Source organism: Sphaerodactylus townsendi, linkage group LG05 (assembly GCF_021028975.2).
Source record: "Sphaerodactylus townsendi isolate TG3544 linkage group LG05, MPM_Stown_v2.3, whole genome shotgun sequence".
NCBI lineage: Eukaryota > Metazoa > Chordata > Lepidosauria > Squamata > Sphaerodactylidae > Sphaerodactylus > Sphaerodactylus townsendi.
The window spans coordinates 34,831,501-34,858,907 of NC_059429.1; the positions used below are offsets into that span (position 1 = coordinate 34,831,501).

General features: G+C 40.7%; 1 protein-coding gene across 4 annotated transcripts in view; it reads left to right on the forward strand.

Annotated features, from left to right (window-relative positions):
* VAV3 (vav guanine nucleotide exchange factor 3) overlaps nt 1–27,407 on the forward strand; it is a 193,487-nt gene that overhangs the window by 53,479 nt on the left and 112,601 nt on the right. For 3 of the 4 annotated variants that reach the window (XM_048497152.1, XM_048497154.1, XM_048497155.1), the window contains exons 3-11: nt 4,788–4,846; nt 5,794–5,859; nt 8,346–8,454; nt 9,694–9,786; nt 10,967–11,035; nt 13,681–13,784; nt 16,574–16,673; nt 18,616–18,711; nt 25,687–25,755. In XM_048497152.1, coding sequence (XP_048353109.1) covers nt 4,788–4,846; nt 5,794–5,859; nt 8,346–8,454; nt 9,694–9,786; nt 10,967–11,035; nt 13,681–13,784; nt 16,574–16,673; nt 18,616–18,711; nt 25,687–25,755 — 765 coding nt within the window. The remainder of the gene's footprint in view (nt 1–4,787; nt 4,847–5,793; nt 5,860–8,345; nt 8,455–9,693; nt 9,787–10,966; nt 11,036–13,680; nt 13,785–16,573; nt 16,674–18,615; nt 18,712–25,686; nt 25,756–27,407) is intronic. The other variant, XM_048497153.1, reaches the window with a different exon arrangement.

Here is a 27,407-nt window from a genome sequence, read left to right on the forward strand (position 1 = left end):
GGATATTCTGATTTCACCGTTGCCCATAACAAATGTGTGGGTTTGTGGGGAAGGAGTGTTCCTGGATCTGGTCCTCTTGTTGTGTGCTCAAATGTCAGCTGTGGCCAGGAGTGCCCCTTACTGCTTGGACTGGTACACCAGATGTCTCCTTTTCTGAAAAATAAGGATCTATCATGAGATTCCCTAAACCCCTGATTAGAATTTACAGTTAGTTCTGGATTAAATTATAAGTGCAGTTAATAATATATTGTCAAAGGCTTTCACAGGTGGAATCAGCTGGCTTTTGGGTTTTTTTCCAGGCTGTGTGACTGTCGTCTAGCAATTTTTGCTCCTAATATTTTGCCTGCATCTTTGGCTGGCATCTTCAGAGGCATGTCATGTTAAGATTTGTTTTTCTCCATGGCACAGTGTGGAGTGATTGTGTTGTGCGGTGTATGTTTTGTCTACCTCACAGGGTGTGGGGGTGGGTAAATCACATGTTTGCATGTGTCTAGGTGGAGTTCATAACTTTTATAACTTTGGTTATAACTTTTAAGATACTATACAGTCTGGATCCAAAAATATCTGAAGATGGTGCCTTCTCCACCATGCATTAGTTTTCATACTGGATAATGAGGATTTGTCAGAAGTGAGACTGGCACAACTAATGAAAGGTCATTGTTTTTAAAATCCCTTTCTGTTAGAAATCAGCCAAATAGATAGCATTGTAGAAATATTTACTTACCATTTGCAACTATGATGGTTATGATAGTAGTAACCAGTCTTGAAGGTGTGTTTTTAAAATGCCTATAATGTTCATAGGCTAAGTTTTATATTAATTCAAATTATTGATTAATTCAAATTATTGAGTTTGTGAGGATTTGCCAATTACAAGGGTTTATTTGTAAGTCTTCTATTCAGTGTAACCAGTTTATATAGCACCTGTGACTATGAGTTTTCATAGTGATTTAAATAAAGGAGAAATTAGTCCTAGATTTTTGTACAACCAACCAGCGCTGTTGATTCTTTGATTAATTGAGACATGTACCAACTGTTTATGATTGACATCAACAAGAAAAGCTGCTGAATTTTCACAGAATGAGCAGGGTTTTTTCACTCTGTATGATCTGAGAATATGCATTTAGCTTTCTGAGCTTTAGCTGCAGAAAAACTCATTCTAAACATAGCTTTCATCCAATGAGCAGAATGGCAGCAGCTTAATATTTTAAATGAATTCAGAATGATGCCATGCAGAGAGCAAATTAACTCTCTTCCCTATGCTTTTCATACATTATTCTCTTGCTTCTTAAGAATTGTTCTTCAACCTCTGTCTCCACCAATGATTACTTGTGTTCTATTCTTAGACTGCATCACTTTAATGTAAAATGTAAGGTGGCAGACTTGCTTATATAAGGCTGCAGTACCTTATTTTGAAGAACTGCTTTGGGATTGATGCAATATTCTGGCCAACAGCTCCCTCCATTGGTGGCTAAAGAGAAGTGACACTGTGGAATGGCAATTGTTTCTCGGATTTCTGCTTAATTAAATATTTTGGCCATTAACTCTGCAGCTCTCTTATTTATCAGTTTCTAATCCTTGCCCTGACCTAGATGACCCATTGTAGCCTGATCTTGTCAGATCTTGGCTGCCAAGCAGACTCTGGCTGTTGCTCTCTGCTCAGCCCTGGTTAGTATTTGGAGGGGAGATAAGGCTGCCAGCTTCCAGGTGGTACCGTGTTTCTCCGAAAATAAGACAGTCTCTTATATTAATTTTTGCTCCCAAAGATGCGCTATGTCTTATTTTCAGGGGATGTCTTATTTTTCCTGTGTTCTGTTCGTCGGGCATGCTTCCAAACAAAAACTTTGCTATGTCTTACTTTCAAGGGATGCCTTATATTTCGCACTTCAGCAAAACCTCTACTATGTCTTATTTTTCGGGGATGTCTTATATTCGGGGAAACAGGGTAGCTGAAGACCTTCCACTATTTCAGCTGATCTCCAGGCAACACACAACAGTTCAGCTAATGAAAATGGCTTCTTTGGAAGGTGGACACTATAGCATTATGCCTCTTTGAAGTTCCTTCCCTCTTCAAGCCCCACCATCTTCAGGATCCCCTCAGAACCACCAGGTATTTCCCAAAGAGCTGGCCCAGCACAGGTTTTATACTGTGGTTAGCTCAGGTTTATTGGCCTGTGTGGAAGGGGCCTTAGAATTAGACACCCAAAATCTGTTTAATGCTGCTCGCAAGATCTGCTCTCCTGGGGGTTTGGGGATTCCAATTAAATATGGTCAAGCAGCTGATTATCTTTATCTCCTGCAGAACCCTATCCAACGCAGAGCTTTCTCGCTAGCTAGATTTAATGTTATGCTTTCTGCAGTACTGTATGGAAGGTTTCAGAATGTCTCTCAGGAAGAGAGGGTGTGCCTTTGTGGGGCGGGTGGTGTTGAAACGGTAAGGCACATCCTTTTTTACTGTCCTTTTTATTAGGTGATCTGCAAGAAGTTTATAAACCCCATTTTAATCTATAAAGTTGGACTGTCCGATATTTTAAAGATTTCTTATTTATTAAATATTTCTGACCCAACTATATGTGAAGACGTAGTTAGTTTCTTGCAAGCAGCATGGATGGATTTGATGGGTTTATTTCCCTTTCCCCTTCTTTTAATAATATTGCATTTTGGAGTTTTATAACTTAATTTTAAACTATGCAACCCTTTTTTATCTGTGTCCTTCTATTACTTATGTGATGCCAATAAAGGCTATTGTATGATACGGCTGGATACTGCAATGCTGCCGCTGAGCCACTGCCTGAGAAGGTAGTTGTGGCATAGCCAGCCCTGGGACAGCAATTGAAAAAGTGTCACAGGAGCACTGGTATGGAGGGACTGGGACTGGGGTTTTTTTTTTTTTTTTGCTTTTGATGTTTCATGACAGTTGTCTTTACTTTTTATATTTCAATTTGCTAGTTAGACATCATGTGACCCATACTTGAGTAAAGGCAACTATAAATATTCAAAATAAAGAAAACGGAAATTAATTTATTTCAAAATCTTGTTGGATCACTTTTGTCGAGCACCTGAAAACTTGGAGGGATGGAGCCATGTAGGGCTTTCTGAATAAGTCTTGGGCCATTCACCCCACAGCAGTTTGCTTTGCAGTGGGGTTTTCTTGCATTTTTCGTTTGCAGAAATTCTCCTCCTGTAAAGTGTTCCTAGCCAAGCTGATCCACCATTTTGCCCACCCACTGCTCCAATGTTATGTCTGTGCAGTCTCATATAGGGGAGCATTTCTTGGTTGCAACTTCCCTTTTGGGTGCATTTTTTGGTTGCCATCTTTGTTCTATCATTACTTTGGTACACCTGGTTAATTTCATGTCTGTCTCACTGGGTCTATATCTGCAATGATAGACTTTTGGTGTAACACCCCCTCTTCTGATTATGGTAACCTGAATAGTGAGAAAAAATGCTGTGGTGTGGGCGGGGGAAGGCAGAGAGGAGTGAGAAAACCCTAGCGCATATGGATCTCCTTCACTTTCTTTGCAAAGGAAAAGAAAAAGTCAGTTTGACAGCTTCTGGAAACCATGGGGATTCTCTGATCTGAGGGCATGGTATGTTCCGAAGAGGGGGAAATGTGTACGTGTTGCCAAGAATCCTGCCCAAAAGGAATGTACATTCAATGCAAAGGAGACCACAAGTGCATAAATGGCCTTTGTTGTGCTGGGTATTATAGAACACTTTTACATGAGTGTGACTGACAGACTAGGTTCCACTTGTCCCTAACAGAGACTGATGAGAGCTAACAGAATGTTAGGGAGAGAGTTGATAAAGAATATTGAACAATAGGATTTGGGAGTTGGCAGCTGGGGAGTTAAGAGGGAAGAGAAGGATGTCAGGATGGATGAAACTTTTATGGTGGGCTGAAAATAGTCAATTTATAACCGAAAGATCCTGGTTACAGAAATAAAGCCTTAGTTCAAAAGTTGAGTGGAAGTGAAACATTGTTACTTATACCTTACTCTCTTCAGTGTCATGTTAATACCATAAATAAAAGTTAGTTTCTTGTTTCGTTTAACTATATGTGCTGCAGGTTTAAGGGAAAGAGCATGCATACACACAATTGAATATCTCATGATATCTATATTATACCATATGAAAAAATGGTAGCAGCATGTGAGTGGAACAGTGTTTGCGCCCCAACCCTGATAACTGTGTGATTATGGGGCTACTGTTGAAGGGGGGCTGGGCTACCCTATCTGCTGGAGTCTCTGTGAGCGAGAGAACAGACCTGGGAGGGTAATTGGTCAGGGCTCTTTGTATTTTGTTAAAGAGATGAGGAGGGTGGCAAATTCGATGTCTTGAGCTGCTTGTAACCCTGAAGCTGAGAAAGAATGGTTGTAGAGGGTGGTAGGCACTCTGTGTGAGTGGGGGAAGGCTGTCACACCACATTATTACTTGCATTGATTATAGTTCATAGAATTTTTCTGGACCTCTTTAAATCATTTTAATAAGCATGTTAATAAAGCAGTAAAATTGATTTTTCCTATGGTTATTTAAAATGTGTTAACTGGAAAACTTCTGTCAGTGATCAACTGAATATGGTAGCAACTATTATCACTTTAGACTTAGCTGGTCTGTGACTGTAATAAATGATTGATTGAATATGTTTGTGCAAGCAAAATTGGGACTTTGTGCAAGCAATGGGACTTGCATTTCAACAAATGTATTAACTATCTTCTCTTTATGGAACCTGAATTCTTGCATATGTTTATTTGCTTCTAGCTCATTACATGTGTTAACTCCTTCTGCAGGTCATAGAAACATTATCCAAACTATCCCGCACTCCACCTGCTTTAGCCACTGGACTAAGGTACAATAAAATAGTAGATTCTATTTTTAATGTTGATTTGTATTTGTTCATAATTCAGTTAACTTTCATGGAAAATTGTTGAATGAATCAATCTGGCAGATAAAGTACAGATAAATTTGATTAAAAATATGTCTGCGTTTCTTGGGTTTCCATTTAGTTTCCATTAAAAAAACCTCTTTTTCAAGATTCCCAGAAATTTTATATCTCTACCTGACACAGAGTTATTGGAGGGCTTCTCTCTCCTTTAGGGTTAGGAGTAGGCTCAAAGGATAATGTGTTCCATCTCCAGCTCGTTCCCTCTTTGGACTTAATTACTCCTTCCTTATTCCTCTTTAATGGTGACTAAGCTTTGCATTGATAGTAAAGCTGGGTGTAGTTAAGCCTAGCCAAAGTACCCACTTAATCAAAGTTGGAAGCCAACTTCAGACCAGGGGTTATCAATTATTCTGTATTTATCTGTGTCACCTCAGTAGCTGACCATTACTCTATTTTGCCATGTACTTTCATGTCATCTTCCCATACTATACTCTCAACTGTGTAGTTAATATGCTACAGATGGATTAAATGCACTTATCAGCATTCCCTCCCTGCATGCATTTAATGGGAGGCAGGATATATACAAATAATCATGGATTAATGCATACATTCAACAAAGAAATAATTTTCTTCTCTCTCTTTCCATGGTGTGTTTAATAAAAAGTGGAATGGATGGACATACACTGTTGTAATTATGTTCTTTTAGACCTGTGGTAATCTTTACTTTTAGCATGAGTGTATCTGCATCTTTTAAGTGCATGATCCCACACAGAGCATGATCCCACACCCAGCTGTGTTCAACATACACAGCTTCTAAACATTTACTTAGGCTCTCCATAGCCATGTTTTTTGAAAAAAAAATGTTGATGCTGTTCCTGGTGAGTTCTTATTTTTATCTTTTGTTTCCATAGACCGTTTCCAACTGAAGAGAGTGTGGATAATGAAGACATCTATAAAGGGCTTCCAGATTTAATAGAGTAGGTTGTAAATTAGTGCTGAGTGAATGGTTTCCAAAACGTGTCTGCTAATGAAATGAAATAATGGCGTTTCCGTTGTATAAGCTATTATCTGTTGATAGTATTGATGTAAAAATATTTCAGTTTGAAAACAAGAATCTATATTGCGGCAGTGAAATTTGTGACTCAGATGCCAAATAATATAATCATGTACAACGTTTTCAGACTGTAAAGGCAGGGAAAGTTGTCAGTTTGGCTGGAATGAAAGTTTTCTCCTTTCTCTCCCCATTTTCCAAACTTGAAATGGCACAAGAGATTCTATTTGCTCAATTTAAGGTGCTCCTCATGCGTTGAAATTTGCATATGGAATCCCTCAGATGGGACAAATAATCCCCCCCCTTGCACTGTTTTAGTTCAGGAAGATGGTAGCCCCTTTCCCCCCACACTGTGGTCCCAGGTAGTTCCTGCAATGATTTAAAAAGGAGGTGAGAGACTGAACTAAAAATATTTATCTGAATGTTCTGCCAAATATTTGGTAAAATGAGGAGCTTCGTGCTCTCATTTCATGCTCCGTTCCAAAGCCTTGGATGAAAATGGTAACAATTAAAATTTATTTCATTTGGAATAGAAACATATGTCCACATACTCTATGGAGTAAGCATGTTTGTTTGCAATGTTGGGAACATGGACTGTTTTCATTCTTTCATTGCCCCTTTTCTTAGACTGATTTCTGGGAACATAGAAGGGATTTTTATTTGTAGGGTTCCAAGACTTATTTGGTGCTCAGATTAATCAGAATGTTTTGTGGCACAATTAATTTAAAAGATAAGTTTTCCAAATGTAGCCGGCAGTGTTGCTTTTTTACAGTGAAGGCCGTGGGAGGACCATGGAGCTGGCAGCACATACACTAAAATTGGAATGATTCAGAAAAGATTAATATGTCCCCTGTGCATGAAAAAAAGCCACCATGAATATGGATGTGTCATTTTTAATTATGTGTTCTTTGCTTGGATTTCTCCATGCACTTAGAGTAGTTTCCTGGTTATGCTAACTGTTTTGCTGATGTCCCCTCTAAATATTTGCAATCCAGTCTTCAACCATATTTTAAAAATTTGGCAGGTAGTAACTGCCATCTGTAAAACTTCAGACTATCTTCCATTTTTTCTTTATAATAAATCCTGATCAACTATTTGTAAAAAAACCTTGGGTACTCAGTTTCAAAATGAACACCCAAGAATATCCTTCTTTTCCCGTTCATGATTGTTGTGCAGTCCTTCCCGTTCATGATTGTTGTGCAGTCCAATAGGTTCTCTACCCACAAAAAGCCCCCTCAAAAGTTTCTAGAGCCCTCAGGAGGGACTGTGACTCTGTCTGTTGAGCAGGGGAAGATTATTCATGTTTTCAAAATTCAGATGTCTTCATTGCCTTTTGGCAATGTATTAGTTTATATTGTATTAGTCTATATTGTTTTTACATAGCATTGCTTTGAAACATTTCTGCACCTGAAGCATTGTTGTAGAAATTGAACCTTGAATACTTTGGGAAGGAAAGCATTAGATAATCCAAATACTTCCATCATTTTCATTGAACTGAACATCTCCGCTTGTGGTATCTGCCTCTTTCAACTGTCCCTGGCAGCTTCTGCTTCCTTGAATATATGAAATGGCTTTTGATTTTACAATTATGTGAAGAGAATGCATAGTGCCCGTGCAGGAAGATTAGCTAAGCTGTCCCTGCATTTACAGCTAGTCATGTCTTTTGAGGGAAGAAGTGAAATAGGCAAAAGAGAATAGAACAAACCCAGAAATGTGTATTACTTACTCTTTTTGTACTATCATAAATTCCAAATCTGTCCTTAAATAGATTGAAGAGTGTCCCTCTTTATGCCCTTACTCATTCTGAGATTATACTTTGAACCTAGGTCACGGAGGAATGTTTTATAGGCCATCAATGAAGATTATCACTGAAGAATCCCATAATGTGTTAAGCCACAGCAGTTCTTGGGTCACTCAGTATTTGTATTGAACTATGCTCACCACCTATTTTTAGATGTTCAAGGTGATGACCCTGATATTATTTTCTCTTGGATGAAACCAAGGAAACCCAATTATCCATGAGCTATTTTCTTCCAGTATTTTCCCATTTGCTTTAATTCTTCTTAATTGTCTGTCAGGCTAACTGATCAAATAAATACAACCTGTTGTAGTAGCAGAAATACACTTTAAAACATAAAATAAGTATTTAAGTGCTAAATAGCATTTATATAAATATAAATAATCATATCACTAGGATTAACTCTTCTTTACATTTTCCAGTATAGTACGATACAGGACACCATTATGTCCCCCTGCTACAAACTTCTCTCAAGTGCTGAAAGAACACACTAGTTAAGCAGGGCTGGATTGATTGATCAGTGTGAGTTTCTAACAATAGATCCTAAACGTTCTTTGAATTAAATGTTCCACTGGATGTTCTTAATTTTGTTGTCTTTTCTCTTTGCCCTTTAGTGAAACTGGCGTGGATGAAGATGAAGACCTTTATGATTGTGTTTACGGGGAGGATGAAGGTGGTGAAGTGTATGAAGACTTAATGAAAGCTGAAGCAGCACATCAACCTGTACGATTCACAGTTAACTCGAATTAGGACACAACCCTAAACAATAGCCATAATATAAAGTATTCAGGGCATATTCAGGGCATATTCCAACCAAAATTAAGCACAGCCAGTCCCACTGATTTTAAGTAAGAATTCTAAGTTGTAAAATTCTACAACTGTTTCACTTTAGTTGGACTGCACCCTTCATGGATTTTGTGAACAACTCTTTAAGGTTCTCTCTTTAGACTGTACAGCACATTAAATTTAGCTATAATAAAAGCGAAATGAATTAACATTGACACTAGTTTAGACTTTTTTTTTCCTATCCATACCGCTTCCGCGATTTAATGCGGAAAACGGGTTGGGTCGGCGCTTTCCGACGGTAATTCGACGCTGGGACCGTCCGGGCGACGGACGGTCCTGGAAAGATGGCAGCTGGTTTACTGAGCCTTGCCGCTTCTCTGGCCGACCTGGCATGTCCTCCGCGTCGCCGAGGCCTGGGGACACGCCTGGCCCTCTTGGCGCTACTTCGCTCCAGCTGGGCGCAGGGCAGGGGGCGTCTCCCCAGGTTCCTCGGCGACGCCAGAGGCCCGTGACAAGGTAAGTGCTTCGGTGGAGGGCGCTGGCCGGGCTACGCTTGCTCGCAGCGCTTCGAGGCGGTGATGTTTCAACAAGAGCTTCCGCTTGGGAAACGCCGGCTTCACGGGCGTCGGAGCGGGCGCGAGGCTGCGCGCTGCTGCACGCAGCTGCTTCCTGCCCCTGTGTGAATGGCGGCCTGGAGACGGTGTTTTTGCCGTCTCCAGGCCGCCATTAAATGCCTGTGCGGAAACGGCCTAAGTGTATCTTGGAATTTATTCTTATCTTAAGCTGAAAAAGGTTCCTTTAGCCTAAAAGGCTCTTAGGCTAGGCTTCAGACTTTGCTCAGTGAAATAGTAGGATATGTGTGTACTGCACCTGGTATATGCAGGTGAAGTTTGATAGGGAGGGGCTCCAGCTCAGTTCCTCTACCCAACTGATAGTAGCTGTGGGACAGGCAACTACTCCATTGTTTATTTTCAGCCACTATGGCAAGAGTTCCTCTGCAACATTGTGTGACAAGGCTGCCCGCTGCTTCTTACATAATAAAACATGGAAGAATTTGAATGCAAATAATCATAGCCTACTAGTGTTGATTATTTTCTCAAGCAAACCATTCTTATTGAAAAGTGTTCCAATGCAACATGTCCTGAATTTACAACAAGCATCTTTTTGGTTTTGCAGAAGTATCCTGAGAATGACATAAGATGCTGCTGCCTATCAGAAATAAAACAGACTGAAGAGAAATACACAGAAACGCTTGAGTCCATAGAAAAGGTACAGTTGACCAGGAGTGCCATTTCAGGAGCCAGAGACATTTCAGGAAAGAAACAGAGTAACATGCAGAGGCCCTCTCTTGAATGTAGTCAGGATTAAATTACATAACCTGACCTTGTACTTTTTGGGAGATTATTTACTTAACGTAACTATTGCAGTGTTTAGAAAGGCCCACTTAATTGTTCTTGAATGGTGTCCTGAACACAGAAGTATACCACAGGAACACATGAAGCTGCCTTCTGCCGAGTTGGACCATTGAGTCTGATCAGACTGGCTGAGGCTTTCCAGGATTTCAGGCAGGGAGATCTTTCACATCATTTAGTACCTTATCCTTTTTCTGGAAATACCAGAGACTGTACCTGAGGCTTTCTGTTTGCAAAGTTAATGCTCTACCACTGAGCCGTGATCCTATCTCTAAAATAAATTTCCATGAGTCCAAAGTTCTACTAAAACTGAGGTTGCCCATTATGGCGGCATGGTCCACTGCTTGAGCCTTGCCTCCATCCAATCATGTTTCATTAAGAATTGGTAATTCTGTCTGCTTGCATTGTGTGTAGTTGCCTTCTTCAGTCACCCTAGATACAGAGGGACAGCACAACCACTCAAGTTGTTGAGGCTGCCTGTTGCTTCTGCGAACAACTTCTTTTCTAGGCTTACCTCTGTCCATTGAGGATGTTCAGCCAGGTTAATTATTCATACAGGAGAAAAGGGCATGGGGTTAGGTTCACTGAGGCTGGGCAATCCTTCATTTCAACATGGATTGCTAGATATTGTACTGTTGCAATCATTCTACTCCTGGGCAGGACAGGCAATGGAGGATTGCAGTAGTGTGATATTCACTGATGTATAAAGCCAACCTTAGGTGTAAAAGTAATCATGGTTTGAGTTTAAGATTAAATTGTGCCTCTAGTTTTAATTCAGAAAAAAATATACATGAGGTATTAGATGTTTTGAAAGCCTTGGTTTATAACAGTCATCACTCAGTTTGCTGAGTCAGTGATTTGACCAGTGGTACACCTGAAATATGTCTACTGAAGACACAGGAATAAGAGAATAAAAATGACTATCATTCTTTACCCTCCTAAATGGTGCCTTTGAAACTGATACATTCAGACATTTTTTATGTAAGTGTGGAGATATGTGGTAAGGGAACTAGTATTTATTTTTTTTCCCCCTGCAGTATTTTATGGTGCCATTGAAAAAGTTTCTAACGTCGTCTGAGTTTGAGACTATATTCATCAACATAGCTGTAAGTAATATTTGAATTAAAAGACAGGAATTTGTTTACGTACTGGTAGAAAGCTGCAAAATGGTGTTTGAGTACACAGTTATAGGGAAGTCAGGTGTAATATACAAAGAACATCCTTTCAACTGCACTTGTAAAGACTGACAGACTTACCAACAAATCAAATTCTGCCTTAGCCATTAGTCCTGCCCTTTTCTGCTTGCCTGATCACCCACCAGTTGATTCTCTGTTTGGTTTGGGGCAAGTTAGCAAGAACTCTAAAGATGTCTGGCTGAGAAAGGATCAGGATCTCTACCAGTCTGCTGGATGTTATGGGGAGATGGAAGAGTGGGAGCAGACTATCTCTCCTTCATATAAGGATCCAAACTTGGGGAGAAAGGGGTGCAGCCTTTACCAGTCTGCAGGATGCTTTATTTTCCATTGTTGGAGGGAGAAGAAGCTATGGGGATGGTCAAATGAGTACATTAGAAACATCTGTTTTATAGCTGTGTGAGTATAGCATGGGTTAGTGCCTTGGATAATGTCAGGATGCAAAACCTAAGGACCAGAGTGACATAAAGACAAGGTAAAACCAGGTCTACCTCACACTGACCCTATCCGCACGGGCCAATAAACCTGGGATAACCACGGGAAAAAACCTGTGTTGGGCGGGAACTTTGCACGGTTCCCGCCCCTAACATGGTTCTAACCTGCCCTTCACCTGTGCTTTTGGCCACAGGGTGGGTTAAATGATAATCGTGTTATGTGAGATTCTTTTGTTTTAACATACTTGCCATGGCCGAGTGAATGGCTGTGGCTGTGTGAGCTGTGCTAAAACACGAGAATTGCACATAACACGATTATCAAAAACCGCTTCCCTGGCTCCCATCTGTGGAGCCATGCAGGGGAAATGAAGCTGCGCTTTGCAGGCTGGCAGGGAAACCAGAAAAAGACATAGAAAAATAAAAAAGTGCGCTTCCATACGGAGGCACACGCCCTGGCCAACATGCCTTTCCCTGCTTTTATTGGCCCGTGCAGAAAGGGCCACTGTGAAAGATCTCTAGATGATTGGCGAAGACAGTATTTGACTCTTTTCACTGCTGTATATCAACATACAATGGAGGTGCTTGGTATGTATAAGGCAATTCAGTGCAGGGTCTTCAGAGCATTTGATGGTTCACTGCTTTATACCTGCATATAGTGTAGATGCAACAAAATTAATGCTTGACATTTCACCTGTTATAAGTTGCTAAAGGTTGTATTTGACCTTCTAGAAGAGCTGGAAGAACATGGAGAGTTGCTTGCGTTTCATTCATTACCAGCATTTCTCTTTTGCTTTAGTGCTATCCTGTACAGCTTTGAGAACATACATTTTATTTTTCTGTAGACACCTGAAAACACATGGATTGTGTCTATACTAATTGCAAATAGCAATATCTACTGCTTTTTCCATCTGGCTGTGGCTCAGTGCCTTCCAAAGCATTTTGTTTTCTGATATAAGTATTGCCTGTGTGATCTTGTAAACTGAACAGTGTAATGTACCCACTCTGGGGAGAGCAGAAGCAACTGAAAGGCTCCATCCTTGGCTCCTTTGCTTTTATAAGCACGGGGGCGGGAATTGGGGGTGAGGCCCCACCCTCAAGTGAGGGCAGAAGGAACTGCTGACTGGCAGCTGGGAGGGGGGCGAGGCTTGGGGGGGTTGTCCTTGGGCTTCCTTGGCCCCGGCCACGTCAATGACAACATGGGTGGGGTTGAGGGCGCCCGAAGACGGCGAGGCAGCAGGAAGACCTGGTCTTCCTTGCCATCTTCCTGGTCATATAGGGGGATGATTTTGCGCCCCCCATGTAACCAGATTAGTGGCACCTGGGGACAGAGGGTACCCCCCATCCCTAGGCAGATATGCCACTGCCCTGATGAGGGTGTGTGTGTGTGTGAAATTGTTACACAAAAGGGAAAACAGGGAAAGGCTCTTTGTTCTACTCACCTTCTTATTCCCAAGTAGCATTACATCTGCACCAAACCTAATAAACTTTTAAAGTTTATTGAATAGATGAATAACCATGGGCAGCCCAATCGAAAGGGGATGGTGCTGCTGCCACGCCACCCTCTAAGAACTTCCAGGCAGCGCAGAAAGGCAACCATTACAGATAAATCCCTGGTCGCCCAGAAAGCCCTTTCAGGTGGTATAACTCCAAGGTCATGGCCCCGGTGCTTCTGGCTCTGAAGCCCAGGTGGAAGCCAACTAAAGTTGGCTCCATCCCCAGGAATGCCCTGGCCTGACCTCCTGGCACCCACCTCCTGAGTTTCACTGCCACAGAGCTGTGGGGTGCCTGGATCCTATCATCCTTCCCCTCTCTGTGAGGGTGCCCCTCACACTGACAGAGGGGGGAAATGCACTTGCATGTCCCATACTGCATCTAAGTGGCAATTCGACCCTTCCCTGGATTGGGCCGTTAATCTCATGGTGCCAATTAATGTGCCTTCTTTATGGTATTATAGTAATAAAAACCTTTATTTCTGCATTTTAGATATCATATCTGTGGCGTGTACTGATTTCTATACAATCAGTTAATGAATGATTTTATTGTACAATTTCATATTTTGGACATAGGTGAAAATAGCTCCAGTAATTGACATGGACACTTTTATAGACTTTTGTTTTGTTTTAGGATTTGGTGAAAATCCACAGAAGTTTAACACAAGATATTCACGAGTCAATTGCAAACAAAAATGACCAAAACCTCTATCAGATTTTTATTAGCTACAAGGAAAGGTAATAGTCTGATTTTCTTCTTCTTTTCAAAGTGCACATTACCAATGACTTTGATGTGGACAGTACTCTTAATACTGTTCTTTAGAAAACTAGTGTTGATTTCCTGTTATGAATTTTAGCATGCTGCTTGAGAAATACTTGAAATATTTTGAGAGCTAAACTGAGTTTTTGAGGGGTTTTGTAGAATGTCCTTCATTTCAACATGGATCCATGTTGTATTTTGTTACTGTATTCTTTTTGCAATAATAAGTCATATTTCACTTAAGATATTGTTTCTTATTATATCTTATTATATTTATATTATTATCTGAGATATAAGATACATGAGATATAATGGCTAAAAGATGGCCAGGCTCTTTTGAACATATTTTCACTCTCCTGCTCCTGACTTTAAGTTACCACATTCTTTTATGAACACCTGAAAGTGCCTTATACTGAGATTGTCAAGGTCCATATTATCTACCCTGACTGGCATTAACTCTTCCAGATCTTGGGTGTAGGTTTTTTAGATCACCTACTACCTTATCATTTTAACTGGAGATGCCAGGGATTGAAATGACCTTCTTTATGAAAAACAGATGCTCTATCAACAGTCATGGTTCTTCCCACTGTTAACTGGGGCAAAATACTGTTGGTTCCCTTCTCCTGCCTATCTTTTCAGTACCCACTATCTGGACATCCACTATTTGCATTGTACTCAATTGCAGAAGTGGGTGGGTGATTGGAATTAGTGGCTGCAAGACTGAAGCTGCTATCCCTACACACTTCCTCCTCAGAGTCTCAAAGGGAAACGATATAGGAAAATTGTGTTCTCTGGGACCCAGTAATTTTCCACACCAGTTTATATTACTGCGTAGTGATCTACCAATTCAGAATACAAGGGTGGTGGTTTTTGCACGTTTAAATGCAGACTTTGTAAAAATAATAGTCCATACACAAAGTCAGTTTGTATATCCAGGACTGATAGTGCTTTGATTGTGTGTTCCTGCATTGCAGGGGGTTGGACTTGATGGCCCTTGGGGTCTCTTCCAACTTTATGATGCTATGATTGTATGATTCGAAGGTATTTACTTCCTTTCTTCCTGACATCAGCTTTCCATAGATAGAATTTTTTTAAAAAAATTAATGGGAACATGTAATTAATTGTGTGATTTTCCCCCCACCTGGTATAGTCCCTAGAAGTAATTGCATATACCAATTAGTTCATTGCCTTGTGTCTCTATATATACAGTCCATGCTTCTTAGGCTTGGCTGGCCTCAGAATTTATAGTCCCTAGAAGACCAGTTTTCCACCTGAAAATACAACTGTGTATTTTCATATGTCGAACAACTGCATCCACAGCAATAGTGGGAAAGATAAAGAAAGAGTATATGGTTTAGTACTGGATAGGCCATTTCTGGCATGTGTGATAATCAGCCGTACTCTAGGTATTTTGCTCAGCAAGCAGGGCTTGATATTCACCCAGTGGGCTGAGGTGAACCCCTGAAGTGCTGACAGCGCTGCTGGAGCACAGCTTGCTGCCAGCGTGTCTGATCAAGTTCAGCTTCTTTCTCTCTCTGTTTTGTTTACCAGCACACAAACACCATCAGAGTTAGAAGCTCACACTTGGGCCAAAAAGGCTTCTTGTTATTGCTTTAGAGAAAATATTGTGGCTATAAAAAGCTATTTTTTAAAACCAAGAAATATTATTTATTTATTTATATTTATATTCTGCCCTCCCCAACAGGGCTCAGGGTAGCAACAACATAGAATCCAAGTACAATAATAAAATAATCAACAGTACAGTATTTAAAACAGCAAGGAGCAGCAGTGGCGTAGGAAGTTAAGAGCTCGTGTATCTAATCTGGAGGAACCAGGTTTGATTCCCAGCTCTGCCGCCTGAGCTGTGGAGGCTTATCTGGGGAATTCAGATTAGCATGTACGCTCCCACACATGCCAGCTGGGTGACCTTGGGCTAGTCACAGCTCTTCTGAGCTCTCTCAGCCCCACCTACCTCACAGGGTGTTTGTTGTGAGGGGGGAAGGGCAAGGAGATTGCGAGTCCCTTTGAGTCTCCTGCAGGAGAGAAAGGGGAGATATGAATCCAAACTCCTCCTCCTCCTCCTCCTCCTCCTCCTCCTCCTCCTCCTCTTCTTCTTCTTCTTCTTCAATAACTATTGTACAAAGGAATTTGAAACTGCTATATTGTCTTTTCTGTTGCTTATTAAAATCTGTTTTTAAAAGTCAATCTGAACTTAATCACATTTTTAAAATGCTGCTGGGTATTGTTATCTTGACTTAAATTCTGACTGGAAAATGGGTATTCTGGACTTGCTGTTTCCATAAAAAGGGGCTGAATGTAATTAATCTAGTGCTTAATCCCACACTGCTGACCATTATTCATCGCACCCTTTGAAATCTGCTGATTAGCATAACAAATTATGATAAGACATGTTCTGTTAAAAAGCTTTTAGAATTCCATTTTCAGTCTAATAAAATATGGGCATTTAACACTGCCTTCACACTGCCTTCACAGACAAATTTTTGATTGCAAAAAATTCCCATAATGATTACTGAGAATCACAAATGTGTGGTTGTGGCAGTCAGTGAAAGGTTGCTAGGCATGATAGATGAAGCATGGCAGCTGGAAACAACAACCCTCTTTGGCTTGGGGTGCAGATTCCTTCCTCCACCCAATATATCTATTATGCATGTAAAGCCAGATATACAGTCTGTAATTGGCCTGCATCAAGTATAAGACAACTTTTAAATAACCACTCATTGTTTGTTTTTCTGTTGTCTTTATGTAGGTTGCTCATCTATGGGCAGTACTGCAGTCAAGTAGAAATAGCCATATCCTGTTTAGACAGTATCTCCAAGACAAAAGAAGATGTTAAATTGAAACTGGAGGTAAACTTATATTACATCTTACAGTAGAAACTCTACATTCCAATTTGTATCTTATAATTTACTGTAGAACTAAAGTGGGGGTCAGTCTTCAAGTATATGGGCCCATTCCAGATAAATGTATTTTAAAAAATATTAATCATACTGGAATTATATTTGAATTTTGTCGAATACTCAGGTACCATTCCAGGTTATTTTTTATAGTAAGCCTTTACTTTTTTTTGGCATATGATCCTTTATGAATGTCCAATGTATTGTTTACTTGTTCTTGTTATTAACTTATAATTTCTTTTTTTCCTTGTTCTTTCATTTTCAGCAGCCAATTCACCTCAGTCATAAAAAGTGTAATAATTTTAGTCTGGATGTTACATATTTTACCTTTTACCACTGAAAAAGGCCATTTGACCAAAACTTGTCTGATTCTCATGGGTCAAAAATAGTATATTTTTGGAGGCTTTTATCACTGGAGCTAAATATTTGTTGTGAGGTTTTTGGGTATGTATGGTCTGAATATCTTTATTCCTGATGTTTCACCAGCACCTGTGGCTAGCATCTTTAGAGGTTTTCTCTATAAGCCTTTTCTCACAGTGGTGCATATGGAATGTTTATGATGTTAAATGTCAGCTGTTCAGAAAGAGGAAGAGGATATGGATTTGAGGAATCTTTTGAAGATTTTTAAAATTTGCGTTTGATTTCTTTTAGTACAGGTAGCCAGATTTTTTATTTTCAAACTTTATTCCTTTTTATTAAAACTGTGCAGATGCTTATGTATTTCAGTGGCTTCCCTGTGTAATCTGACTCAGTAATTGTTGGGCCTGTCAAGCACTTCTGTTTCTTCAAGTAAGGTTTTGTGTCTGTGTTGAGTTAGTGTATGCTCTGCCATTGCAAATTTCTCAGGTTGGTAAAGTCTGCAGTGTCTTTTATGCTCCTTAATTCTTGTGATAATGCTACATTTTGTAGTTCCAATATACCCCTGTCCATATCTGCATGGAATATGGTAAACGCTTGCAGAAGTGAGTGGGTATCCTTTATCTTTCACTGATCGCAATATTAGTTGTGTTCTCTTGGTGGGTTTGTAGACTGGCTGTAGGTTGTTTTTTTCCCATCAAGTTTCCTATTTTGTCAGTCCCTTTTATATAGGGTAAGTATTCTTTTTCAATGTTGGGTTGTTTTTCCTCAAGTGTGTCTACTTTTTTCTTTTGTTTTATGGCTCTTTTGACTTCAGTCATAGAGAAGCCATTTGCTTGTAAAGCCCATTTTAAAGGATTCAGTTCCTCATAGAGATATTGTGGTTCATAGATCCGTTTAGCACATTCTATTAATGTTTTTAAGTGAGTTAGTTTAACTGAGCTGATTTTACTGGTGAAATGAGCTGAATCCTTGATAAAAGTTGTAGTTTGCCCTATGTGTGCTTGTAGATATGTGGCTAAGAGTTTTGCTAGTTCATATGTAAGTGATCTTATGGTATTTACTATAGGTCCGAGTAGTATGGAGTCTTTGTGCATTTTTGGAAGACCATATAATCTTGGTGGTAGGGATTCTATTGTTTTGTGCCACAAAGTCTATAGAAAACCCAACTCACGCACACTGTTACTTACACAAAAGCTCCAGTCACCATCCACAACAAAAAAAGACTTGTAATAAAAACATTAATAGGATGTGCTTAACGGATCTGTGAACCACAGGAATAGAGATATTCAAGCCACAGCTGCATAATCCAAAAACCTCACAACAAATGTCAAAAATAATCTTGTGGAACCCATTTTTGTTATCTATGTGCAATGACATATGTGTAAATTTAGGCTATTATGGGCCCTTAACATATTCTGATGATTTTATAAACAAACACACACACACATATATAACATTTTACAATTAGTGGCCCTGTATACATTGTCTGACTTGCTGTTGTTATATTGGAGCCTTCATTGTTGCACCTAACTAGGAATGTTCGAAAAGAGCCAATAATGGGAAGTTTACTTTGCGGGATCTGCTTGTGGTTCCTATGCAGCGAGTTCTGAAATACCATCTACTGCTTCAGGTATGTTAATTATAAGGGTATATCAATAAAGAGTATCCATATTTACTGTTTTTGTCTGTACTCAGCCACTAACAGAGGATGCTAGCATATCGCCTTTTCTGACTTCGCATGTAAAACAGAATAAGCAAGATGACTAAAGCTGGCAATATTGCTTTACAGTCCTTCACATAAACATGCTTAAGTCACACTGTAGACATAATTAATGACTGCTTACAGGAGCAGTTAATCACAGAGCCCACCAGAGGGCTGGTGATCTTGAACTTGGGTCTAGGCAGGGTTCAATGTCTGGTGAGAGATGTAGATGTTGCTGCACCAACAGGGAGTGGTGACTGCCATGCTTTGGCTTACTTGACAAAGGAAAGTTCATCTCAAGTCCAAAACAATAACATTTAATTTCAAAAGAGTAAATTGTATAAAAATGAGGGAAATAATTAAAAGGAGGTGAAAGGGAAATTGAAGCCCAAATAGAATGCATTCCCCAGGTTCAGAAAAGTACCATCAAATCAGAAAGAATTCCTGCAGAGTTAACAATTCAGGTTAAGAAAGCCATAAAAAGCAAAAAAGCTTCTTTTTAAAAACGAAAATCAAGTGAAAGGAAGAGAGCACAGGGCCTGGCCAAATAAGTATTAGTTAATAATTAGGTATGCAGAAAGAGAATTTGAGGTGTGGATTGCTAAAAGCATCGAGACAAACAGTGAGCTGTTCTTGAAATATATATCCAGAACAGAAAACCAGCCAGAGACACAGCTGAGCCTTTGGATGAACAAGAAATAAAAGGATTACAAAGGGAAGATGAGGCAGAGAAACTAATTTTTTTGCATCTGTATTCACTATGATGTGTGGGGTATGTATGAACTGAGACAATTAGAGGTGATGAGAGATGAAGTTCTAGACTTACTGGGGAAAACTAAAAATCAATAACCAAGTCCTTGAAGAATCCAAATGTGAAATTGTTAATCTAGTAACCAGAGGCGAATCTAGGCAAACTGGAGCCCGGGGACAAAACCTGAGCTGCCCCCCCCCCCCCGGTATGGGTGGCCACCCTCCCCCACCATGACCAAATAATGATTTTTTGCACCAGCTCACAAAACAGCTCCCATCCCCAGCAAAACATACATGGCTCTCTCCCAACCAACTCTCTTTCCTAATTTTGTTCTCACACCAACCCTATGAGGTAGGTTGTTAGCCTGAGAAACAACTCCAAGCCAGTGCAAGTGGATATTAAGCATGTAAATCTCTCACAAATCACCCCAGCAAAACATTTACCAAACAAATGTCAGCATCATCTCTCACAAATCACACCCCGCCCCCAGCAAAACATACATGGTTCTCCCCCACCAACTCTCTTTCCTAATTTTGTCCTCACACCAACCCTAATTTTGTCCTCACACCAAATGCTGTGGGCATCAGGTTCACCTTCAACTGGGTGCTCAGAGCATTTTCCTCTCCCACACACATTTTAGCAAATTTGGCTGGCTCTTTTCAGGAGACTCACACCAGCAGCCCTACAGGAAATGCCCCCACCCAGAGCAAGACCCTTACCACAGTGCCTCCCATTGAAACCTCTATACCACAGAGCCAGCTGGGCATAACAGAAAGCCCCATTGAAGTCTATGATGGGAAAAGTAGAATAACAAGGAAGAAAAGGGGGGGGGGGCAAGCCTCTGTAGCTGGCCAGCTACTATTGTCCCACTGTCTAGATATCAACAGAGAGGGGTATTAATCAAGTTTACCACCCCCCACCTATCGCATTTAGAGACCCTTTGGGAGGCTAGATGTACTACCTCTCACCTAAACCTGCTTAATAAGCTCTCTTTGTGGGAGACATCAGGAGCACTTCTCAAGGACTCCTGGATCAAGGCACCATCTTCCTGAACTCCGATCCAGCACACAATTTCTACTTGCACTAGAGGTCTTGTACAAGCAGAAATGTGAGAAAGACTGTAGTGGGTGCTTGTTCTAAGTCAGACTTAGTGTATTTCTGCTTGTGTAAAATCTTGTGCAATTGTTTTCTAGGCACCATAACACACGGGGAGTAAAATTCTAGATGTTGCATAGCATCCTGCACAAATGGAACTATAATGAGTTGATTTATGTTTCCACTTGTGCATGACTGGATCCAACACACAGTCTGGTTGTACATAGCCCAAACCTATTGGATAATAATACAGTGGATTCACAACCGCAAACTCCCCTTCCTCTAGCTAATACTTTCAATAACAAAAACTATGCCCTAACTTTGATGGTATTTGAAATGCCACACCTGTACTGCACTGGATAAGTAACTACTTTCTGGACTGTTTTCTTCCTGAGCCTGGTTCTAATAAAACTGTATTTATTTTGGATATTTCTAGTTATAGCCTACAAAGCTTATAGCTTCTGCAGTTAGTCCTTTAATGAGGCTGGAGAGTTTTATAAATATCATTTGATAGCTGTGCTGGGAGACTCATTAGTTCAGTTGCAAAGAAATATGTTACTCCATTAGTCTGTCAGCAGTGCTGATAATTATAAAATGTCGTTTGAAAAAGAGCTTCTACCTGAGCAGAAAGCTGTATTTTGCTTCACAGCATTTAGCTGCATTGTGTGTATTGCATTCCCTCAAATACCTCTAAATAAAGTGCAGTTGTCAAAATGCTTCAAAAATTTTTTGTAAAAAAAAATCCCCAAGTAAATCTGATAGTAGCACTTTTGTATTTCCTTCTCAAAGTAAAATCATCATGATTCTTTTAAAATTAATCGATGGAGGTATCAATTATTGTAAAAATAACAACTCTTTCAAAGGATATTCAGCAAAGGGAGCTTTGACTCTCAAAGGCTTATACCTTAAAAATCTTTTTGGTCTCTAAATCAGGCAGTTTTATTGCACACCAACACAGCTACTCTCTGAAACTCTTTCAGAGTATTTTGTCTTCTTTACAGATGTACAGAATTTGTGCAAAAAAGCTTTATAACTGTAGAAATCAGAAGAAACAGCAATTCTAACGCATCTGGGTTTCTAAACTTAATTTCTCAAGGGAAGATTTTGGCAGAAGTATTGTTTTTAGTTACCCACTTTCCCAAGTGGTGATAAACCTTGAGAGGAGGGGATAGCCTTTTGCCTTAGATGGTTTCTTTGTGAATAAAGAACATTGGAGACTGAAATTGTTATATGTATTGCAGACGGGAAGCACCTGGACTGGCAGTTTGCCTCAACAGCCCACCTTTTAAAAAAAATTATTGTTGAAGGCTTTCATAGCCAGAATCAACTGGCTGTTGTGCAAAATCTGAGCTTTGCGCCATGGGCGGCTGCTGTGATGCTGGAATCCACCCCCAAACAGCATCACTTTCAATGGTGTTTAAATTAGGGAGCCCAGATTCTCCTTTTAAATCCATCTTAAAGGGAGAATCTGGGGTCCCCAGTTAAAACAGCATTGAAAGTGATGCTGTTTTGGGGTGGATTCAGTGGTGGAATTCAGCAGGTTCGCACCACTTCGGCAGAACCGGTTGTTAAAATGGTGCTTGTAAACAATCAGTTGTTAAATTATTTGATTTCCCACCATCAGAACCGGTTGTTAAATTATTTGAATCCCACCATTGGGTGGATTATCCCCCATCCTGAAACATTATCATGTTCAGTGTTTAATCTGGGGACCTCAGATTCTCTTTAAATCCATGCCGAAGGGGGTGGATTTAAAAGGAGAATCTGGGGAAATTTGGAGGGTGCCTGCTGTCAGGGGTGCAATTGTTAAGCTAGCAGCACCAAACTTTCAGGGTATCTTTAAGAGACTCTCCTGATGATACCACCCAGGTTTGGTGAAGTTTGGTTCATGGGGTCCAAAGTTGTGGACCTTCAAAGATGTAGCCCCCATCTTCTATTAGCTCCCATTGGAAACAAGGGGGATGGGGAACCCTTTTGGGAGTCCATAACTTTGTACCCCCTGAACCAACCTTCACCAAACCTGGGTGATGTCCACAGGAGACTATCCTGATGATACTAACTAGGTTTAGTGAAGTTTGATTCAAGGGGTCCAAAGATATGGCCCTCGAAAGGGTAACCCCATCTACTACTAGCTCCCATTGGAAACAATGGGGGGTGGGGCACCCCCTTTGGGGGTCCATAACTTTGGACCCCCTGAACCAAACTTCACCAAACCTGGCTGGTATCATCAGGAGTATCGCCCTTATCAAGTGGTAAGGTTAGCTATTGTTAGGAGATGATTTTAAAATGCAGTAAATATGGAAATTTTTTGAGCTTCATCGCAAAAGGAGCTCCTTGCCCGTGACCTCCTTACTTTTGGGGTAATGTTTATGGACCCATGTAATTGCTCTCTTTTAATTATCTATGGAACAATGATGGATGGATGGCATAGGGTTTTGTGGATTTAGTTTATATTAAGAATGCAATAGCTGTGCTTTAATTAGAAAAAACTTCGAATGGAATAGTATTTACACTATATTCAGATTGAACTTATAGCATTACTGAAGTGTGCCTCTGGCTAGAAATTAAATGATTTTGGGAATATATTTCCCAAGCATGCAACAACCTAGTTTTGATCAGGACCACAGTGCTTGGCTCATAAAAGAGGCTTAAGCCCTTTCCCCTGAGTTTTCCCCCTGATCTGAAACAGCCCCAGGAGTGCTGTTTCCCCCATTGGGGAACATGTGTTCTGATGGGGTATATGCAGTGGCAAAGCAGCAATGCGGTGGGGCGCACGCCATTGGCATCACGTATGGGTAAAAAAATTGCCCCAGATCCCACTCCCAGGGGTGTGACGTTGGCAGGGTGTGGGTGTTAGTGGGCAGGGTGAGGGCAGGGGGCGCACATGGGCAGGTTGTGCCCTGGGCACAGTTTCCTCTCCCTCCATCCCTGGATATATGTGGGTTTCTCTAGGGGGGGGAATGGTCCCCAAGGCCATTTCAGGTCAGAAAAATGACTCGGGAAGGAGGCTGAACTGCTTCTCCCTGTGTGCTCCCATCTTGACCCAAATCAGGCCCTTGTACTCTTGGGAAATGAATTCCCAGTGCGGAACTCACAGCTGATGTCTGACAGAAAGTCAGTGTAGGAAATATAGATCTGTGGAAACCTGAAATATGTAGATAGGCCTTTAACCTATTTTAGGGAGAAACACTTTGCAAAGATTCCACTCTTTCCCTGAAGCTTGAGAACTGTCAATTATACTTCAGGCAGTGTTCTGCCTCTGGTGCCTATTGATATTAAGGACTTTGGGTTCTACTAATGGTTAATTATAATCAAGGGACTAGAAATGTGTATGTAGCCCAATAATGGTGTCAGACCTGGAATAGGAGTAAAAGTGGCCTTTTATGTAGCTTTGGTTATGCTGTGAAAGTAGAATAAAAAGTATGAAAGAAAGGATAAAAGGTATGAATGGTAGGAATTTAAATTGAGAGCTCTTGAGATATAAAGTGATTTCAGATCACCTTCTTTGATAGTTGTGTGTATGAGAAGAGTATATATGTCATAATATTAATTTAATGAATATTAGTTAAGTTTTGTAATAGAGTTCCACCTATCCCAAAATCATATCATAAAATATAAAATGGTTTTTAAATTTGGTGGATGGTGGATGTGATGTAATATTTTCCCACTAATAGGCATAAAAGTGAATTTTTGCAGGGAAAGCCATAATCATTTTTATTTTTCACCATCATAGATCTGCCAGAGTGGCCACACAGATGACATCATCACCATATCTAGAAATCATAAAACTGCTATGCCTCATAACAGGCTGATTTCAAAAGTACAGACATAATTAATAAGATGGTGGATAGCCCAATCTGGGGCGGGGGGCAGACCCGCCTCTGGAGCTGGTGCAGCCCTGTGCTAGCATGAGTGTTCACCCTGCCAGTGAAGGGGCAAATGCAGAAGGAAGACTTATCCTGGCAGAGGGAGACTTATCCTGGTGGCCGAGCACCGCACGACTCTGCAGCACTGACCCAGAAGCTGCTGCCCATGCCCACTAATGGAGAAAGTTGTGCAGTGTGGCCAAGGGTGGGCAAGGTGGCGATTCCGATCTTAGTCAGTTTCCACTGCCCATCCAACCCCCCATGTGCTGATGGAGCTGGCCATGGAGGGCCCTCACTGGGGTTTTTGTTTTCTTTGGAAAGGCCAGGGCTGTGCTGGAGTGGTGCCATCCCCACCAGCCCTCTGGATTAGGTTTTAACCAGCTGCTGCCTTATTGAATATGTTGAAGTACAAAATTTGGCCACCTTAAAGGTAGTTTAAGTAGAACAGTGTGAAAGGAGGAGAAACGAGGATAAAATTCATCAGGTCTGTCTGAAAAGCCGGATAAGATTGGAGCTGTATATACATACCAAATGACCTTATACAAGGGACAATACAATAATGTGTAACTGACTGTTTCAACCATGTCCAGTTGGCAGAGCTAAAATGTTGACAGTAAGGGATATGTGCATATCTTCCTTCCAAAAGAGCTGATGATAAAGCATTAAACTAAATCCGAGTGAAAGCTCTTTGGTATTTAGAGGATACTAAAAACATATAGCAAAGTTTTTACCGTGATTCTTTACCACTTGATAAGATTGTGCCCACGCTCCATCTACTTAAGGAGACAAGATGGTAATAAATAAACAGCTTTATCTAGTTGCTCTGTTGTTTTCATTTTTTTACATTGCATTTTAATCAAGCAGGTTATCTTTTGCACTGGATTATTTTGGTTTACATGGATTAATTGCAGGTAAAACCTGAAATCTTCTAGTCTCCAAAACTGTAGTTTGGGAGTTGTCTTTAGACATTTGATGTCTAAAATGTGATCTGTGTCCTGAATACAATCACATGGGATGTAATACATGGATAGCATTCTAGATTTCTGCAGGTAATTGGTTCAGCCTGCCCTTTTCAGCCTAAGGCAAAATGACCTTGTTTTTAAATAAATTCTTATCTGGCTGAAATAAGTGTGAACTGTTTTGAATGGCAGTTGGCTGTCGTCAGAAATAACTGTATGTTTTGTGATATAGGAGCTGGTGAAACACACAACTGACCCAATGGAGAAGACCAACTTAAAGCTTGCCCTTGATGCAATGAAGGTATGTGTGTCTAATGAAGAGGCTGAGTAACTTGGCACATTTTAAAATGTAGAGGAGCCTCTTTGAAAAAGAAATTAAAAGAATTGTGTAAAATATGTTTTCATTTTTTGTCTTCCTGTGTTCATGTCCGTGGCACTTCCTTAAAAATATGTATGTAATTTTTTACAATTCACAGCTGAATAACTGTTGTCCATCACTATGGTTGCCAATCTCCAGATGTTAATCAAAAAGAATATTCTGCACCTTTAAGGCTCAAGTACTATGAAACACAGTTTTCTTAAATAATACTTTAAAATTACATCGGTATAATACCTTCACAATTATTTTTTTAAAATACAGCAATAATTTTTATGCCCTTACAATGATATATCTCAAACAAAAAACTATTTACATAAATGTAAGATAAGTATACAATAAACAAGGGGCTAGCATAATGCAGATCTTGAAAGCTGATCCTTCTAAGCCTAATGCATTCTTTCTATACTTTAATTTTTTTGTTGCAAACCTAATAGCCTATTTATAGGGAATAGACAATTATGGAAATTCTTGTCATTCCTATTGTAAGTTCTGTGCAGAAAGTGCGGCCCGCGGCTCGATCAGGTCTGCCCATTGCGGGCGGGTGGGCCCCGGCACAAGCTGCATTGCCGCCTGAGTGAGGGTCTTAGGACCCAGCCCGCACATGTGCGGGGGCTGGGCCCTGGTTGACTCCACGTTCCCGTGGAGCCAAAAGGAGGCCCGGATATAAAAGGCAGCCACACGGGCAAGGCCAATATTGCCTGGACGGCCGAAGTCAAAACTGCCCACCCATCCCTGTTTGCATGCTTTTACGTTGTTTCTTGTGTTTGCTTTACGTTATGTAATAGTCAGTTGGTGGGTTGTTCATTGGGGGTGATCAACTGGGAAAGGGGAACTGTGGGAGCTCTCCTGTTGGAACGCCTCCTTAAGAGGCAGGGGTGAAGCGAGCCAGAGGTTAGGATGCCTGGCAGGGGCTACCAGGCTTGCGCCCTAGCGGCAGATTGGAACGGGCGCAAGGAAGGGGTCCACCGCTCAACTGGCATCCCTTGCTCCAATCTGTCCTGTCACGGTCAATTCCTCTAGCAGGCGGGCTGAGGAATTTGCTTGCCTCTGGGAAACAGCACTCATGCTGCCCAGATTTTCAGATCACTCCCCATGCTGCACCATTTTGCTTCCTGTTAACTCCTTGCCAATAAATACATCTGGCTATGGCCAAATATTTACCCACAAAGGAACGTGTTGCATGATAATTCAATCAAGAGGGGTTGCATATATGGCTTGGGACAGCAAGGTCCCGCCTCGGCCCCCAATGCATGTGGCACAGAGGACTGTTGGAAGAAGAAATTTGGGAAATTCTCTCCTCACACTCTTGCGCCTGCAAACCAAACTCTGCATCAAGGCTCTGCTAGGTGCAAAAATGAGGGAACAGTTTCAACTGATTTTATCTTTTTATTGCAGCTGTCTGTATAGTTTGACTTCTTGGCTATTTTCTGGCCTTCATTCTGCTCAAGTGATCTTACGACCATTTTTTAAAACTACTGCTTTTATTTCTAGTGTTTTTATAACTTCTGGAATTACTTGTTGCTATTTGCTGCTTGTATTGCTTGATGTTGCTGGTTTTTATTAATGGTTTTATT